At 48.2% G+C, this 16,390-nt stretch overlaps 1 protein-coding gene across 11 annotated transcripts in view; it reads right to left on the minus strand.

The window, feature by feature from the left end:
- LOC110506009 (protein Jade-1) overlaps positions 1 to 16,390 on the minus strand; it is a 28,555-nt gene that overhangs the window by 5,169 nt on the left and 6,996 nt on the right. For 3 of the 11 annotated variants that reach the window (XM_090221495.1, XM_090221496.1, XM_090221497.1), the window contains 6 exons: positions 11,626 to 11,690; positions 11,347 to 11,504; positions 9,469 to 9,653; positions 6,604 to 6,815; positions 6,240 to 6,518; positions 5,896 to 6,012 (listed from right to left, as the gene is read on the minus strand). In XM_090221495.1, the coding sequence (XP_090077621.1) occupies positions 5,896 to 6,012; positions 6,240 to 6,518; positions 6,604 to 6,815; positions 9,469 to 9,653; positions 11,347 to 11,504; positions 11,626 to 11,690 (1,016 nt within the window). Of the gene's footprint in view, positions 1 to 5,895; positions 6,013 to 6,199; positions 6,519 to 6,603; positions 6,816 to 9,468; positions 9,654 to 11,346; positions 11,505 to 11,625; positions 11,691 to 16,390 lie in introns of all 11 variants that reach the window. The other 8 variants (XR_016492097.1, XR_016492098.1, XM_036962897.2 and 5 more) reach the window with 5 other exon arrangements.

Genomic DNA, 16,390 nt, shown 5'->3' on the forward strand with positions numbered 1-16,390 from the left:
CAGTCTGGTCTTTACAGAGACAGCAGGTCAGTGTGTACAGGATCCAGTCTGGTCTTTACAGAGACAGCAGGTCAGTGTGTACAAGATCCAGTCTGGTCTTTACAGAGACAGCAGGTCAGTGTGCACCTGTGTACAGGATCCAGTCTGGTCTTTACAGAGACAGCAGGTCAGTGTGTACAGGATCCAGTCTGGTCTTTACAGAGACAGCAGGTCAGTGTGTACCTGTGTACAGGATCCAGTCTGGTCTTTACAGAGGCAGCAGGTCAGTGTGTATCTATATACAGGATCCAGTCTGGTCTTTACAGAGACAGCAGGTCAGTGTGTACCTGTGTACAGGGTACAGTCTGGTCTTTACACAGACAGCAGGTCAGTGTGTACAGGATCCAGTTTGGTCTTTACAGAGACAGCAGGTCAGTGTGTACAGGATCCAGTCTGGTCTTTACAGAGACAGCAGGTCAGTGTGTATCTGTGTACAGGATCCAGTCTGGTCTTTACAGAGACAGCAGGTCAGTGTATACAGGATCCAGTCTGGCCCTTACAGAGACAGCAGGTCAGTGTGTATCTGTATACAGGATCCAGTCTGGTCTTTACAGAGACAGCAGGTCAGTGTATACAGGATCCAGTCTGGTCCTTACAGAGACAGCAGGTCAGTGTGTATCTGTATACAGGATCCAGTCTGGTCTTTGCAGGTCAGTGTGTATCTGTATACAGGGGCCAGTCTGGTCTTTACAGAGACAGCAGGTCAGTGTGTACAGGATCCAGTCTGGTCTTTACAGAGACAGCAGGTCAGTGTGTACCTGTGTACAGGATCCAGTCTGGTCTTTACAGAGACAGCAGGTCAGTGTGTATCTGTGTACAGGATCCAGTCTGGTCTTTACAGAGACAACAGGTCAGTGTATACAGGATCCAGTCTGGCCCTTACAGAGACAGCAGGTCAGTGTGTATCTGTATACAGGATCCAGTCTGGTCTTTACAGAGACAGCAGGTCAGTGTGTATCTGTATACAGGATCCAGTCTGGTCTTTGCAGGTCAGTGTGTATCTGTATACAGGATCCAGTCTGGTCTTTACAGAGACAGCAGGTCAGTGTGTATCTGTGTACAGGATCCAGTCTGGTCTTTACAGAGACAGCAGGTCAATGTGTATCTGTGTACAGGATCCAGTCTGGTCTTTACAGAGACAGCAGGTCAGTGTATACAGGATCCAGTCTGGTCCTTACAGAGACAGCAGGTCAGTGTGTATCTGTATACAGGATCCAGTCTGGTCTTTGCAGGTCAGTGTGTATCTGTATACAGGGGCCAGTCTGGTCTTTACAGAGACAGCAGGTCAGTGTGTACAGGATCCAGTCTGGTCTTTACAGAGACAGCAGGTCAGTGTGTACCTGTGTACAGGATCCAGTCTGGTCTTTACAGAGACAGCAAGTCAGTGTGTACCTGTGTACAGGATCCAGTCTGGTCTTTGCAGGTCAGTGTGTATCTGTATACAGGATCCAGTCTGGTCTTTACAGAGACAGCAGGTCAGTGTATACAGGATCCAGTCTGGTCTTTACAGAGACAGCAGGTCAGTGTGTATCTGTATACAGGATCCAGTCTGGTCTTTACAGAGACAGCAGGTCAGTGTGTACCTGTGTACAGGATCCAGTCTGGTCTTTACAGAGACAGCAGGTCAGTGTGTATCTGTATACAGGATCCAGTCTGGTCTTTACAGAGACAGCAGGTCAGTGTTTACCTGTGTACAGGATCCAGTCTGGTCTTTACAGAGACAGCAGGTCAGTGTGTGCAGGATCCAGTCTGGTCTTTACAGAGACAGCAGGTCAGTATGTACCTGTGTACAGGATCCAGGCTGGTCTTTACAGAGACAGCAGGTCAGTGTGTATCTGTATACAGGATCCAGTCTGGTCCTTACAGAGACAGCAGGTCAGTGTGTATCTGTATACAGGATCCAGTCTGGTCTTTACAGAGACAGCAGGTCAGTGTGTACCTGTGTACAGGATCCAGTCTGGTCTTTACAGAGGCAGCAGGTCAGTGTGTATCTGTATACAGGATCCAGTCTGGTCTTTACAGAGATAGCAGGTCAGACTGTGTATCTGTATACGGGATCCAGTCTGGTCTTTACAGAGACAGCAGGTCAGTGTGTATCTGTATACAGGATCCAGTCTGGTCCTTACAGAGACAGCAGGTCAGTGTGTATCTGTATACAGGATCCAGTCTGGTCTTTGCAGGTCAGTGTGTATCTGTATACAGGATCGAGTCTGGTCTTTACAGAGACAGCAGGTCAGTGTGTATCTGTATACAGGATCCAGTCTGGTCCTTACAGAGACAGCAGGTCAGTGTGTATCTGTATACAGGATCCAGTCTGGTCTTTACAGAGGCAGCAGGTCAGTGTGTATCTGTATACAGGATCCAGTCTGGTCCTTACAGAGACAGCAGGTCAGTGTGTACAGGATCCAGTCTGGTCTTTACAGAGACAGCAGGTCAGTGTGTACAGGATCCAGTCTGGTCTTTGCAGGTCAGTGTGTATCTGTATACAGGATCCAGTCTGGTCTTTGCAGAGACAGCAGGTAAGTGTGTATCTGTATACAGGGGCCAGTCTGGTCTTTACAGAGACAGCAGGTCAGTGTGTACAGGATCCAGTCTGGTCTTTACAGAGACAGCAGGTCAGTGTGTACCTGTGTACAGGATCCAGTCTGGTCTTTACAGAGACAGCAAGTCAGTGTGTACCTGTGTACAGGATCCAGTCTGGTCTTTACAGAGACAGCAGGTCAGTGTATACAGGATCCAGTCGGGTCTTTACAGAGACAGCAGGTCAGTGTGTATCTGTATACAGGATCCAGCCTGGTCCTTACAAAGACAGCAGGTCAGTGTGTATCTGTATACAGGATCCAGTCTGGTCTTTGCAGGTCAGTGTGTATCTGTATACAGGATCCAGTCTGGTCTTTACAGAGACAGCAGGTCAGTGTGTACCTGTGTACAGGATCCAGTCTGGTCTTTACAGAGACAGCAGGTCAGTGTGTATCTGTATACAGGATCCAGTCTGGTCTTTACAGAGACAGCAGGTCAGTGTGTACAGGATCCAGTTTGGTCTTTACAGAGACAGCAGGTCAGTGTGTATCTGTATACAGGATCCAGTCTGGTCTTTACAGAGACAGCAGGTCAGTGTGTATCTGTATACAGGATCCAGTCTGGTCTTTACACAGACAGCAGGTCAGTGTGTATCGGTATACAGGTTCCAGTCTGGTCTTTACAGAGACAGCAGGTCAGTGTGTATCTGTATACAGGATCCAGTCTGGTCTTTACACAGACAGCAGGTCAGTGTGTACAGGATCCAGTCTGGTCTTTACAGAGACAGCAGGTCAGTGTGTACAGGATCCAGTCTGGTCTTTACAGAGACAGCAGGTCAGTGTGCACCTGTGTACAGGATCCAGTCTGGTCTTTGCAGGTCAGTGTGTATCTGTATACAGGATCCAGTCTGGTCTTTACAGAGACAGCAGGTCAGTGTGTACCTGTGTACAGGATCCAGTCTGGTCTTTACAGAGACAGCAGGTCAGTGTATACAGGATCCAGTCGGGTCTTTACAGAGACAGCAGGTCAGTGTGTATCTGTATACAGGATCCAGTCTGGTCCTTACAGAGACAGCAGGTCAGTGTGTATCTGTATACAGGATCCAGTCTGGTCTTTACAGAGACAGCAGGTCAGTGTGTATCTGTATACAGGATCCAGTCTGGTCTTTGCAGGTCAGTGTGTATCTGTATACAGGATCCAGTCTGGTCTTTACAGAGACAGCAGGTCAGTGTATACAGGATCCAGTCTGGTCCTTACAGAGACAGCAGGTCAGTGTGTATCTGTATACAGGATCCAGTCTGGTCTTTGCAGGTCAGTGTGTATCTGTATACAGGGGCCAGTCTGGTTTTTACAGAGACAGCAGGTCAGTGTGTACAGGATCCAGTCTGGTCTTTACAGAGACAGCAGGTCAGTGTGTACCTGTGTACAGGATCCAGTCTGGTCTTTACAGAGACAGCAGGTCAGTGTATACAGGATCCAGTCGGGTCTTTACAGAGACAGCAGGTCAGTGTGTATCTGTATACAGGATCCAGTCTGGTCCTTACAGAGACAGCAGGTCAGTGTGTATCTGTATACAGGATCCAGTCTGGTCTTTGCAGGTCAGTGTGTATCTGTATACAGGATCCAGTCTGGTCTTTACAGAGACAGCAGGTCAGTGTATACAGGATCCAGTCTGGTCTTTACAGAGACAGCAGGTCAGTGTGTATCTGTATACAGGATCCAGTCTGGTCTTTGCAGGTCAGTGTGTATCTGTATACAGGGGCCAGTCTGGTCTTTACAGAGACAGCAGGTCAGTGTGTACAGGATCCAGTCTGGTCTTTACAGAGACAGCAGGTCAGTGTGTACCTGTGTACAGGATCCAGTCTGGTCTTTACAGAGACAGCAGGTCAGTGTGTACAGGATCCAGTCTGGTCTTTACAGAGACAGCAGGTCAGTGTGTACAGGATCCAGTCTGGTCTTTACAGAGACAGCAGGTCAGTGTGTATCTGTATACAGGATCCAGTCTGGTCTTTACAGAGACAGCAGGTCAGTGTGTACAGGATCCAGTCTGGTCTTTACAGAGACAGCAGGTCAGTGTGTACAGGATCCAGTCTGGTCTTTACAGAGACAGCAGGTCAGTGTGTATCTGTATACAGGATCCAGTCTGGTCTTTACAGAGACAGCAGGTCAGTGTGTATCTGTGTACAGGATCCAGTCTGGTCCTTACAGAGACAGCAGGTCAGTGTGTATCTGTATACAGGATCCAGTCTGGTCTTTACAGAGACAGCAGGTCAGTGTGTACAGGATCCAGTCGGGTCTTTACAGAGACAGCAGGTCAGTGTGTATCTGTATACAGGATCCAGTCTGGCCCTTACAGAGACAGCAGGTCAGTGTGTATCTGTATACAGGATCCAGTCTGGTCTTTGCAGGTCAGTGTGTATTTGTATACAGGATCCAGTCTGGTCTTTACAGAGACAGCAGGTCAGTGTATACAGGATCCAGTCTGGTCTTTACAGAGACAGCAGGTCAGTGTGTATCTGTATACAGGATCCAGTCTGGTCTTTACAGATACAGCAGGTCAGTGTGTACAGGATCCAGTCTGGTCTTTACAGAGACAGCAGGTCAGTGTGTACAGGATCCAGTCTGGTCTTTACAGAGACAGCAGGTCAGTGTGTATCTGTATACAGGATCCAGTCTGGTCTTTACAGAGACAGCAGGTCAGTGTGTACAGGATCCAGTCTGGTCTTTACAGAGACAGCAGGTCAGTGTGTACAGGATCCAGTCTGGTCTTTACAGAGACAGCAGGTCAGTGTGTATCTGTATACAGGATCCAGTCTGGTCTTTACAGAGACAGCAGGTCAGTATGTACCTGTGTACAGGATCCAGGCTGGTCTTTACAGAGACAGCAGGTCAGTGTGTATCTGTATACAGGATCCAGTCTGGTCCTTACAGAGACAGCAGGTCAGTGTGTATCTGTATACAGGATCCAGTCTGGTCCTTACAGAGACAGCAGGTCAGTGTGTATCTGTATACAGGATCCAGTCTGGTCTTTACAGAGACAGCAGGTCAGTGTGTACCTGTGTACAGGATCCAGTCTGGTCTTTACAGAGACAGCAGGTCAGTGTGTACAGGATCCAGTCTGGTCTTTACAGAGACAGCAGGTCAGTGTGTACAGGATCCAGTCTGGTCTTTACAGAGACAGCAGGTCAGTGTGTACAGGATCCAGTCTGGTCTTTACAGAGACAGCAGGTCAGTGTGTATCTGTATACAGGATCCAGTCTGGTCTTTACAGAGACAGCAGGTCAGTGTGTACAGGGTCCAGTCTGGTATTTACAGAGACAGCCGGTCAGTGTGTACCTGTATACAGGATCCAGTCTGGTCTTTACAGAGACAGCAGGTCAGAGCCCATCTGTTACTGGGGATGTGGGACATGTTGGTGATGGGCTCCATCTTTTCTGGGTTCCCAATGCTCACCTAGGCAGACATGCACAATACAGAGCAGGGGTCACATTAGCTGTCAGAAGTCTGCAGTTTCACTATGTCTTTAGTTTACATAAGATAAAGCAACGTAAAACATTTTCCACAAAATCACTGATTACATCAGATGACAACAGCAGATGAACACTATTGTTAGCTTCCAAACAGAAGTAAATGAACTTACAATAAGCAGGGTTAAAGGGTCAGGGGTTAGGGGTCGTCACCTCGGGGATCCACAGAGCACAGCTGACGTGGACCCACTTGGTTCCGCTGCGTGTGGGCGTCATGGCCCCGCCCTTCTTGGGGCAGACTTGGCATTTGGGCGAGATGCCGAGAGCACAGGTCTGACACAGCCAGCTCCCTTTTGGTACGTTCAGAATCCCATAACACCCCTGGAACATACAGACCCAGACAGGGTTAGGGGTCATCACCTCGGGGATCCACAGAGCACAGGTCTGACACAGCCTGCTCCCTTTCGGTACCTTCAGAATCCCATAACACCCCTGGAACATACAGACCCAGACAGGCCATTGAAGAGCAGAATTACAAGCGGTATTAAAAACAGTCTGAATATAACTAAAGCGGTACCTGGTGAACACAGATGTTGCACTTGTCACAGAACACCATCTCATTGTTGTCCTCGCCGTCAGGTGACCGACACACGTCACACACGACGTCTTCGTCGTACTCCATGCCAAACCCCTCCTCCGTTGCCATGGGATGTCTCATTCTGTCATAGCAACGCCGCTCGAACTCCTCCATCGCTCTCTCCATGGTGGTCTCATCCAGCACAGCCATGCCTGAAAAACAGTAAACAGTATTATAGTGCAGTCTAGACCAGCGTGGGAGAACCACCGGTCTAGACTAACCCTAACCCTCCAGTAGAGAACCACTGGTCTAGACTAACCCCTAACCCCCCAGTAGAGAACCACTGGTCTAGACTAACCCCTAACCCCCCAGTAGAGAACCACCGGTCTAGACTAACCCTAACCCCCCAGTAGAGAACCACTGGTCTAGACTAACCCCTAACCCCCCAGTAGAGAACCACTGGTCTAGACTAACCCTAACCCTCCAGTAGGGAACCACTGGTCTAGACTAACCCCTAACCCCCCAGTAGAGAACCACTGGTCTAGACTAACCCCTAACACCCCAGTAGAGAACCACTGGTCTAGACTAACCCCTAACCCTCCAGTAGAGAACCACTGGTCTAGACTAACCCCTAACCCTCCAGTAGAGAACCACTGGTCTAGACTAACCCCTAACCCTCCAGTAGAGAACCACTGGTCTAGACTAACCCCTAACCCTCCAGTAGAGAACCACCGGTCTAAACTAACCCTTAAACCCTAACCCCCAAGCAGAGAACCACTGGTCTAGACTAACCCTCCAGTAGAGAACCACCGGTCTAGACTAACCCCTAACCCTCCAGTAGAGAACCACTGGTCTAGACTAACCCTCCAGTAGAGAACCACCGGTCTAGACTAAACCCTAAACCCTAACCCCCCAGCAGAGAACCACTGGTCTAGTCTAACCCTCCAGTAGAGAACCACTGGTCTAGACTAACCCCTAACCCCCCAGTAGAGAACCACCGGTCTAGACTAACCCCCCAGTAGAGAACCACTGGTCTAGACTAACCCCTAACCCCCCCAGTAGAGAACCACTGGTCTAGACTAACCCCTAACCCTCCAGTAGAGAACCACTGGTTTAGACTAAACCCTAACCCCCCAGTAGAGAACCACCGGTCTAGACTAACCCCTAACCCCCCAGTAGAGAACCACCGGTCTAGACTAACCCCTAACCCCCCAGTAGAGAACCACCGGTCTAGACTAACCCCTAACCCCCCAGTAGAGAACCACCGGTCTAGACTAACCCCTAACCCCCCAGTAGAGAACCACCGGTCTAGACTAACCCCTAACCCTCCATAGTCGTCTCATCCAACACAGCCATGCCTGGGGAACAGACAACATTAAAGGGATAGTGCGTCATGCTAGTTGTTCCTGTAGACTTCGTCATTGCACTAACGCTAGTTGGCAATGACTCCAGAAACAACCTTAAAACTGCACAAGGACTCATAAAAATGTTCTCCATGAGTTAATCTGACTGTAGGTAAGTAGAGGAAATGACTATCCCTTTAAACACAGTATTATAGTACAGTCTAACCCCAACCCTCTCTCCATGGTTGTCTTGTCCAACAGCCCCATGCCTGGAGAACAGACAGTCAACACTACGTAGCTCTGAACCACGACACAGTCAACAATACGTAGCGCTGAACCGCGACCCAGTCAGCACTACGCAGCGCTGAACCGCGACCCAGTCAGCACTACGCAGCGCTGAACCGCGACCCAGTCAGCACTACGCAGCGCTGAACCGCGACCCAGTCAGCACTACGCAGCGCTGAACCGCGACCCAGTCAGCACTACGCAGCGCTGAACCGCGACCCAGTCAGCACTACGCAGCGCTGAACCGCGACCCAGTCAGCACTACGCAGCGCTGAACCGCGACCCAGTCAGCACTACGCAGCGCTGAACCGCGACCCAGTCAGCACTACGCAGCGCTGAACCGCGACCCAGTCAGCACTACGCAGCGCTGAACCGCGACCCAGTCAGCACTACGCATCGCTGAACCGCGACCCAGTCAGCACTACGCAGCGCTGAACCGCGACCCAGTCAGCACTACGCAGCGCTGAACCGCGACCCAGTCAGCACTACGCAGCGCTGAACCGCGACCCAGTCAGCACTACGCAGCGCTGAACCGCGACCCAGTCAGCACTACGCAGCGCTGAACCGCGACACAGTCAACACTACGTAGCGCTGAACCGCGACACAGTCAGCACTACGCAGCGCTGAACCGCGACCCAGTCAGCACTACGCAGCGCTGAACCGCGACACAGTCAACACTACGTAGCGCTGAACCGCGACACAGTCAGCACTACGCAGCGCTGAACCGCGACACAGTCAACACTACGTAGCGCTGAACCGCGACACAGTCAGCACTACGCAGCGCTGAACCGCGACCCAGTCAGCACTACGCAGCGCTGAACCGCGACACAGTCAACACTACATAGCGCTGAACCGCGACACAGTCAACACTACGTAGCTCTGAACCGCGACACAGTCAGCACTACGTAGCGCTGAACCACGACACAGTCAGCACTATGTAGCGCCGAACCACGACACAGTCAACACTACGTAGCTCTGAACCGAGATACAGTCAACACTACGTAGCTCTGAACCACGACACAGTCAGCACTATGTAGCTCTGAACCGCGACACAGTCAACACTACGTAGCTCTGAACCGAGATACAGTCAACACTACGTAGCTCTGAACCACGACACAGTCAGCACTACGTAGCGCTGAACCACGACACAGTCAGCACTACGTAGCGCTGAACCACGACACAGTCAACACTACATAGTAAGCTGTACAACCTTAGTTGAGGGGGTAAATCTACTGACCCATCAGAGTGAACTGGTGGTTGATAAGCTCCAGCCAGGCCACGTCAGTGTCGTTGAGGTCGTATCGACACGTCCCCTTAGCCAGGGTCTGGATGTCCACGTACCCCAGTGCCTCTGAACCCCCAGAACGGATCCACTTCTTGGGCTTCAAGAACATCACCTCCGTCCCCTTTTCAGCCACCACCCTAAGGAGCAGAGAGTTAGATATTAGGCCCGGGACGATACCAGTTTCCCGATACTTGTTGGTATTGTGGCAAGGAAACAAAACTCAGATTTATCATCACAGCCCTATTGGATATTAGAAACAACAAGTAGGCTTTGGTCTGAAATTCACGAGCCCCACAATGCCTACTCCACCAAGGTTTTACAGCTCACAGCTTTGACCTACTACAGTAGCTATGTTGGTATTGTACTTCAGACTGTGTAGACAGGTTGCTCATGATTCAAACCTCCTCAAACAGCCTGATTCATACTGTTAGAGGAGGTATTTCACAATAAAGTGATTTATACTGCACATACACAGAGAGACAGACACATGTAGGCTACATGTCCTACCAGTCTACATGTCACATGTCCTACCAGGCTACAAGCTGGGATATGGTGTTTAGGCTACATGTCCCACCGGGCTACAGGCTGAGGGATGGGGTTTAGGCTACATGTCCTACCGGGCTACAGGCTGAGGGATGTTGTTTAGGCTACATGTCCTACCGGGCTACATGTCCTACTGGGCTACTGGCTGAGGTTTAGGCTACATGTCCCACCGGGCTACAGGCTGAGGGATGGTGTTTAGGCTACATGTCCCACCGGGCTACAGGCTGAGGGATGGTGTTTAGGCTACATGTCCCACCGGGCTACAGGCTGAGGGATGGTGTTTAGGCTACATGTCCTACTGGGCTACAGGCTGAGGGATGGTGTTTAGGCTACATGTCCTACCGGGCTACAGGCTGAGGGATGGTGTTTAGGCTACATGTCCTACCGGGCTACAGGCTGAGGGATGGTGTTTAGGCTACATGTCCCACCGGGCTACAGGCTGAGGGATGGTGTTTAGGCTACATGTCCCACCGGGCTACAGGCTGAGGGATGGTGTTTAGGCTACATGTCCCACCGGGCTACAGGCTGAGGGATGGTGTTTAGGCTACATGTCCCACCGGGCTACAGGCTGAGGGATGGTGTTTAGGCTACATGTCCCACCGGGCTAAGGCTGAGGGATGGTTTTTAGGCTACATTTCCTACTGGGCTACAGGCTGAGGGATGGTGTTTAGGCTACATGTCCCACCGGGCTACAGGCTGAGGGATGGTGTTTAGGCTACATGTCCCACCGGGCTACAGGCTGAGGGATGGTGTTTAGGCTACATTTCCTACTGGGCTACAGGCTGAGGGATGGTGTTTAGGCTACATGTCCTACCGGGCTACAGGCTGAGGGATGGGGTTTAGGCTACATGTCCTACCGGGCTACAGGCTGAGGGATGGTGTTTAGGCTACATGTCCTACTGGGCTACAGGCTGAGGGATGGTGTTTAGGCTACATGTCCTACCGGGCTACAGGCTGAGGGATGGTGTTTAGGCTACATGTCCTACCGGGCTACAGGCTGAGGGATGGTGTTTAGGCTACATGTCCTACTGGGCTACAGGCTGAGGGATGGTGTTTAGGCTACATGTCCTACCGGGCTACAGGCTGAGGGATGGTGTTTAGGCTACATGTCCTACCAGGCTACAGGTTGAGGGATGGTGTTTAGGCTACATGTCCTACCGGGCTACAGGCTGAGGGATGGTGTTTAGGCTACATGTCCTACTGGGCTACAGGCTGAGGGATGGTGTTTAGGCTACATGTCCCACCGGGCTACAGGCTGAGGGATGGTGTTTAGGCTACATGTCCTACCGGGCTACAGTCTGGGGAATGATGTGAGGGCTGACAGGGACCTGGACTCCCTTTTCCCACTCCTGTCTCCAGGGATCGGCCAGGATGAAGTAATCCTCAGGGTTCAGTTGGTACTTGTCATGGAGCTTCATGGCCGTGATGAAGTCTGTCCTGAACACCTGCACAACACAGGGACAAAGACAGACAGATTATACACTAAATACCTGGGACATGTATACTTCCTTCAGCAGCACACAGCAATAGGCCAACAAAAGGGGTTAGGTTAGTGGGGTGACATACCTCTGCGGGCTTCATCCCATTGGTTCTCCTGAGTTTAGAATGTTGCGACCAAGAAGTGGAGTTACCTTCGAGAAGACAGAGGAATTAATAAAATCAGACTTCAGCCATCTCAATTCTCCTTGGAGCTTATCTTAAACCGACATTTAGGCCGAATCATTTCGATCAAACTTCTGCAACTTGATGGGTATCTGACTGTAACCTGAAGTCTTTCTAGGCCACTAGCGTATAGGCCTATCTATGGTCCTGTAAGACACTAGAATATATAGCCCTTTATGTAGTCCTGTGAAATGTATGGAACAACGGCTGGCTTTCCTGCCTGACCTGCCAAGACATCTTTAAATGTCCAGTAGCGCTGTCTGGCACTACTCTCTCTCTGCCTGGTCTGGAGACCCTCTGCCTCTCTGCTCTCTGTCCGTGTCTCTCTGGTCAATCTCCTGAGCCTTCCTGAACACCAAGTACAGCAGAGAATCAACAGGCCAATGAAATGACTTGTTTTCAAGTCTGAATTAAAGGTAATTGGACAGCTCTAGACATGATCTTGGAGAAATCACTGGTGCAACAATATTTTTCATAGAAATATAGTCTGTGTGAAGAGTGGTTTTGGGTTGAGGTTAGTTTAGCGCTCCAAAACCCTCCTCCATATTTAGGGTTTCAGCGGCTACATTTGGCGTCGCTGTGTTAACATGTAAGAAGTCAATAATCATTACATTCAAAACATATGCTGATATGCCTCTTATCTTTCATATCAGCCAGGAATAATCTGCCAAATAAATACAGATCCTTAAGCTGCGTGTGCCTCCGGTTGAAAAACTACAACTCCTGCCCAGTTAGCTGACACACAGGTGTTCGGGGCACGCTAGATAGCTAATTAGCACAGGTGGAGGCCTATGTCTTCGTAAAACAAGCAAGGTGTGTAGTAATTTAACCTTTTGAAAAATATATAATTTATCGCTGATATGCAAGCGATGCGTGTGATGTTAAGACTGTCTCGGGCTCTTAATAACCAAACTATCCCTATCCCTATCATCATAGACCTAAAGCATCTATGAATGGAGTAGGGTTACTCTAACCCTAACAACATAGACCTAAAGCAGTCCATATCTATGAATGGGGTAGGGTTACTCTAACCCTAACTAACCCTATCATCATAGACCTAAAGCAGTCCATATCTATGAATGGGGTAGGGTTACTCTAACCCTAAAATCATTGACCTAAAGCAGTCCACATCTATGAATGGGGTAGGGTTACTCTAACCCTAACTAACCCTATCATCATAGACCTAAAGCAGTCCATATCTATGAATGGGGTTGGGTTGCTCTAAACCTATCATCGTAGACCTAAAGCAGTCCACATCTATGAATGGGGTAGGGTTACTCTAACCCTAACTAACCCTAAAATCATAGACCTAAAGCAGTCCACATCTATGAATGGGGTAGGGTTACTCTAACCCTAACAACATAGACCTAAAGCAGTCCATATCTATGAATGGGGTAGGGTTACTCTAACCCTAACTAACCCTAACAACATAGACCTAAAGCAGTCCATATCTATGAATGGGGTAGGGTTACTCTAACCCTATCATCATAGACCTAAAGCAGTCCACATCTATGAATGGGGTAGGGTTACTCTAACCCTAACATCATAGACCTAAAGCAGTCCATATCTATGAATGGGGTAGGGTTACTCTAACCCTAACATCATAGATCTAAAGCAGTCCACATCTATGAATGGGGTAGGGTTACTCTAACCCTAACTAACCCTATCATCATAGACCTAAAGCAGTCCACATCTATGAATGGGGTAGGGTTACTCTAACCCTAACTAACCCTATCATCATAGACCTAAAGCAGTCCACATCTATGAATGGGGTAGGGTTACTCTAACCCTAACTAACCCTATCATCATAGACCTAAAGCAGTCCATATCTATGAATGGGGTAGTGTTACTCTAACCCTATCATCATAGACTTAAAGCAGTCCACATCTATGAATGGGGTAGAGTTACTCTAACCCTAACTAACCCTATCATCATAGACCTAAAGCAGTCCATATCTATGAATGGGGTAGGATTACTCTAACCCTAACTAACCCTATCATCATAGACCTAAAGCAGTCCACATCTATGAATGGGGTAGTGTTACTCTAACCCTATCATCATAGACTTAAAGCAGTCCACATCTATGAATGGGGTAGAGTTACTCTAACCCTAACTAACCCTATCATCATAGACCTAAAGCAGTCCATATCTATGAATGGGGTAGGATTACTCTAACCCTAACTAACCCTATCATCATAGACCTAAAGCAGTCCACATCTATGAATGGGGTAGGGTTACTCTAACCCTAACTAACCCTATCATCATAGACCTAAAGCAGTCCATATCTATGAATGGGGTAGGGTTACTCTAACCCTATCATCATAGACCTAAAGCAATCCATATCTATGAATTGGGTAGGGTTACTCTAACCCAATCATCATAGACCGAAAGCATTCCACATCTATGAATTGGGTAGGGTTACTCTAACCCTATCATCATAGACCTAAAGCAGTCCACATCTATGAATGGGGTAGGGTTACTCTAACCCTATCATCATAGACCTAAAGCAGTCAACATCTATGAATGGGGTTGGGTTACTCTAACCCTATAATCATAGACCTAAAGCAGTCCATATCTATGAATGGGGTTGGGTTACTCTAACCCTAACTAACCCTATCATCATAGACCTAAAGCAGTCCACATCTATGAATGGGGTAGGGTTACTCTAACCCTATCATCATAGACCGAAAGCATTCCACATCTATGAATTGGGTAGGGTTACTCTAACCCTATCATCATAGACCTAAAGCAGTCAACATCTATGAATGGGGTTGGGTTACTCTAACCCTATCATCATAGACCTAAAGCAGTCCATATCTATGAATGGGGTTGGGTTACTCTAACCCTAACTAACCCTATCATCATAGACCTAAAGCAGTCCACATCTATGAATGGGGTAGAGTTACTCTAACCCTATCATCATAGACCTAAAGCAGTCCACATCTATGAATGGGGTAGGGTTACTCTAACCCTATCATCATAGACCTAAAGCAGTCCACATCTATGAATGTGGTAGGGTTACTCTAACCCTATAATCACAGACCTAAAGCAGTCCACATCTATGAATGGGGTTGGGTTGCTCTAACCCTATCATCATACACCTAAAGCAGTCCACATCTATTAATGGGGTAGAGTTACTCTAACCCAAACTAACCCTATAATCACAGACCTAAAGCAGTCCACATCTATGAATGGGGTAGGGTTACTCTAACCCTAACTAACCCTATCATCATAGACCTAAAGCAGTCCACATCTATGAATGGGGTAGGATTACTCTAACCCTAACTAACTATCATCATTGACCTAAAGCAGTCCATATCTATGAATGGGGTAGGGTTACTCTAACCCTAACTATCCCTATCATCATAGACCTAAAGCAGTCCACATCTATGAATGGGGTAGGGTTACTCTAACCCTAACTATCCCTATCATCATAGACCTAAAGCAGTCCACATCTATGAATGGGGTAGGATTACTCTAACCCTATCAACATAGACCTAAAGCAGTCCACATCTATGAATGGGGTTGGGTTACTCTAACCCTATCATCATAGACCTAAAGCAGTCCACATCTATGAATGGGGTAGGGTTACTCTAACCCTATCATCATAGACCTAAAGCAGTCCACATCTATGAATGGGGTAGGGTTACTCTAACCCTAACTAACCCTAACATCATAGACCTAAAGCAGTCCACATCTATGAATGGGGTAGGGTTACTCTAACCCTATCATCATAGACCTAAAGCAGTCCATATCTATGAATGGGGTAGGGTTACTCTAACCCTATCATCATAGACCTAAAGCAGTCCACATCTATGAATGGGGTAGGGTTACTCTAACCCTAACTAACCCTAACATCATAGACCTAAAGCAGTCCACATCTATGAATGGGGTAGGGTTACTCTAACCCTAACTAACCCTATCATCATAGACCTAAAGCAGTCAACATCTATGAATGGGGTTGGGTTACTCTAACCCTATCATCATAGACCTAAAGCAGTCCATATCTATGAATGGGGTAGGATTACTCTAACCCTATCATCATAGACCTAAAGCAGTCCACATCTATGAATGGGGTAGGGTTACTCTAACCCTAACTAACCCTATCATCATAGACCTAAAGCAGTCCACATCTATGAATGGGGTTGGGTTACTCTAACCCTATCATCATAGACCTAAAGCAGTCCACATCTATGAATGGGGTAGAGTTACTCTAACCCTATCATCATAGACCTAAAGCAGTCCACATCTATGAATGGGGTAGGATTACTCTAACCCTAACTAACTATCATCATTGACCTAAAGCAGTCCATATCTATGAATGGGGTAGGGTTACTCTAACCCTAACTAACCCTATCAACATAGACCTAAAGCAGTCCATATCTATGAATGGGGTAGGGTTACTCTAACCCTAACACCATAGACCTAAAGCAGTCCACATCTATGAATGGGGTAGGGTTACTCTAACCCTATCATCATAGACCTAAAGCAGTCAACATCTATGAATGGGGTAGGGTTACTCTAACCCTATCATCAGAGACCTAAAGCAGTCAACATCTATAAATGGGGTTGGGTTACTCTAACCCTATCATCATAGACTTAAAGCAGTCCACATCTATGAATGGGGTAGAGTTACTCTAACCCAAACTAACCCTATAATCACAGACCT

Source organism: Oncorhynchus mykiss, chromosome 25, assembly GCF_057628025.1.
Source record: "Oncorhynchus mykiss isolate SJ-2025 chromosome 25, ASM5762802v1, whole genome shotgun sequence".
NCBI classification, from domain to species: domain Eukaryota; kingdom Metazoa; phylum Chordata; class Actinopteri; order Salmoniformes; family Salmonidae; genus Oncorhynchus; species Oncorhynchus mykiss.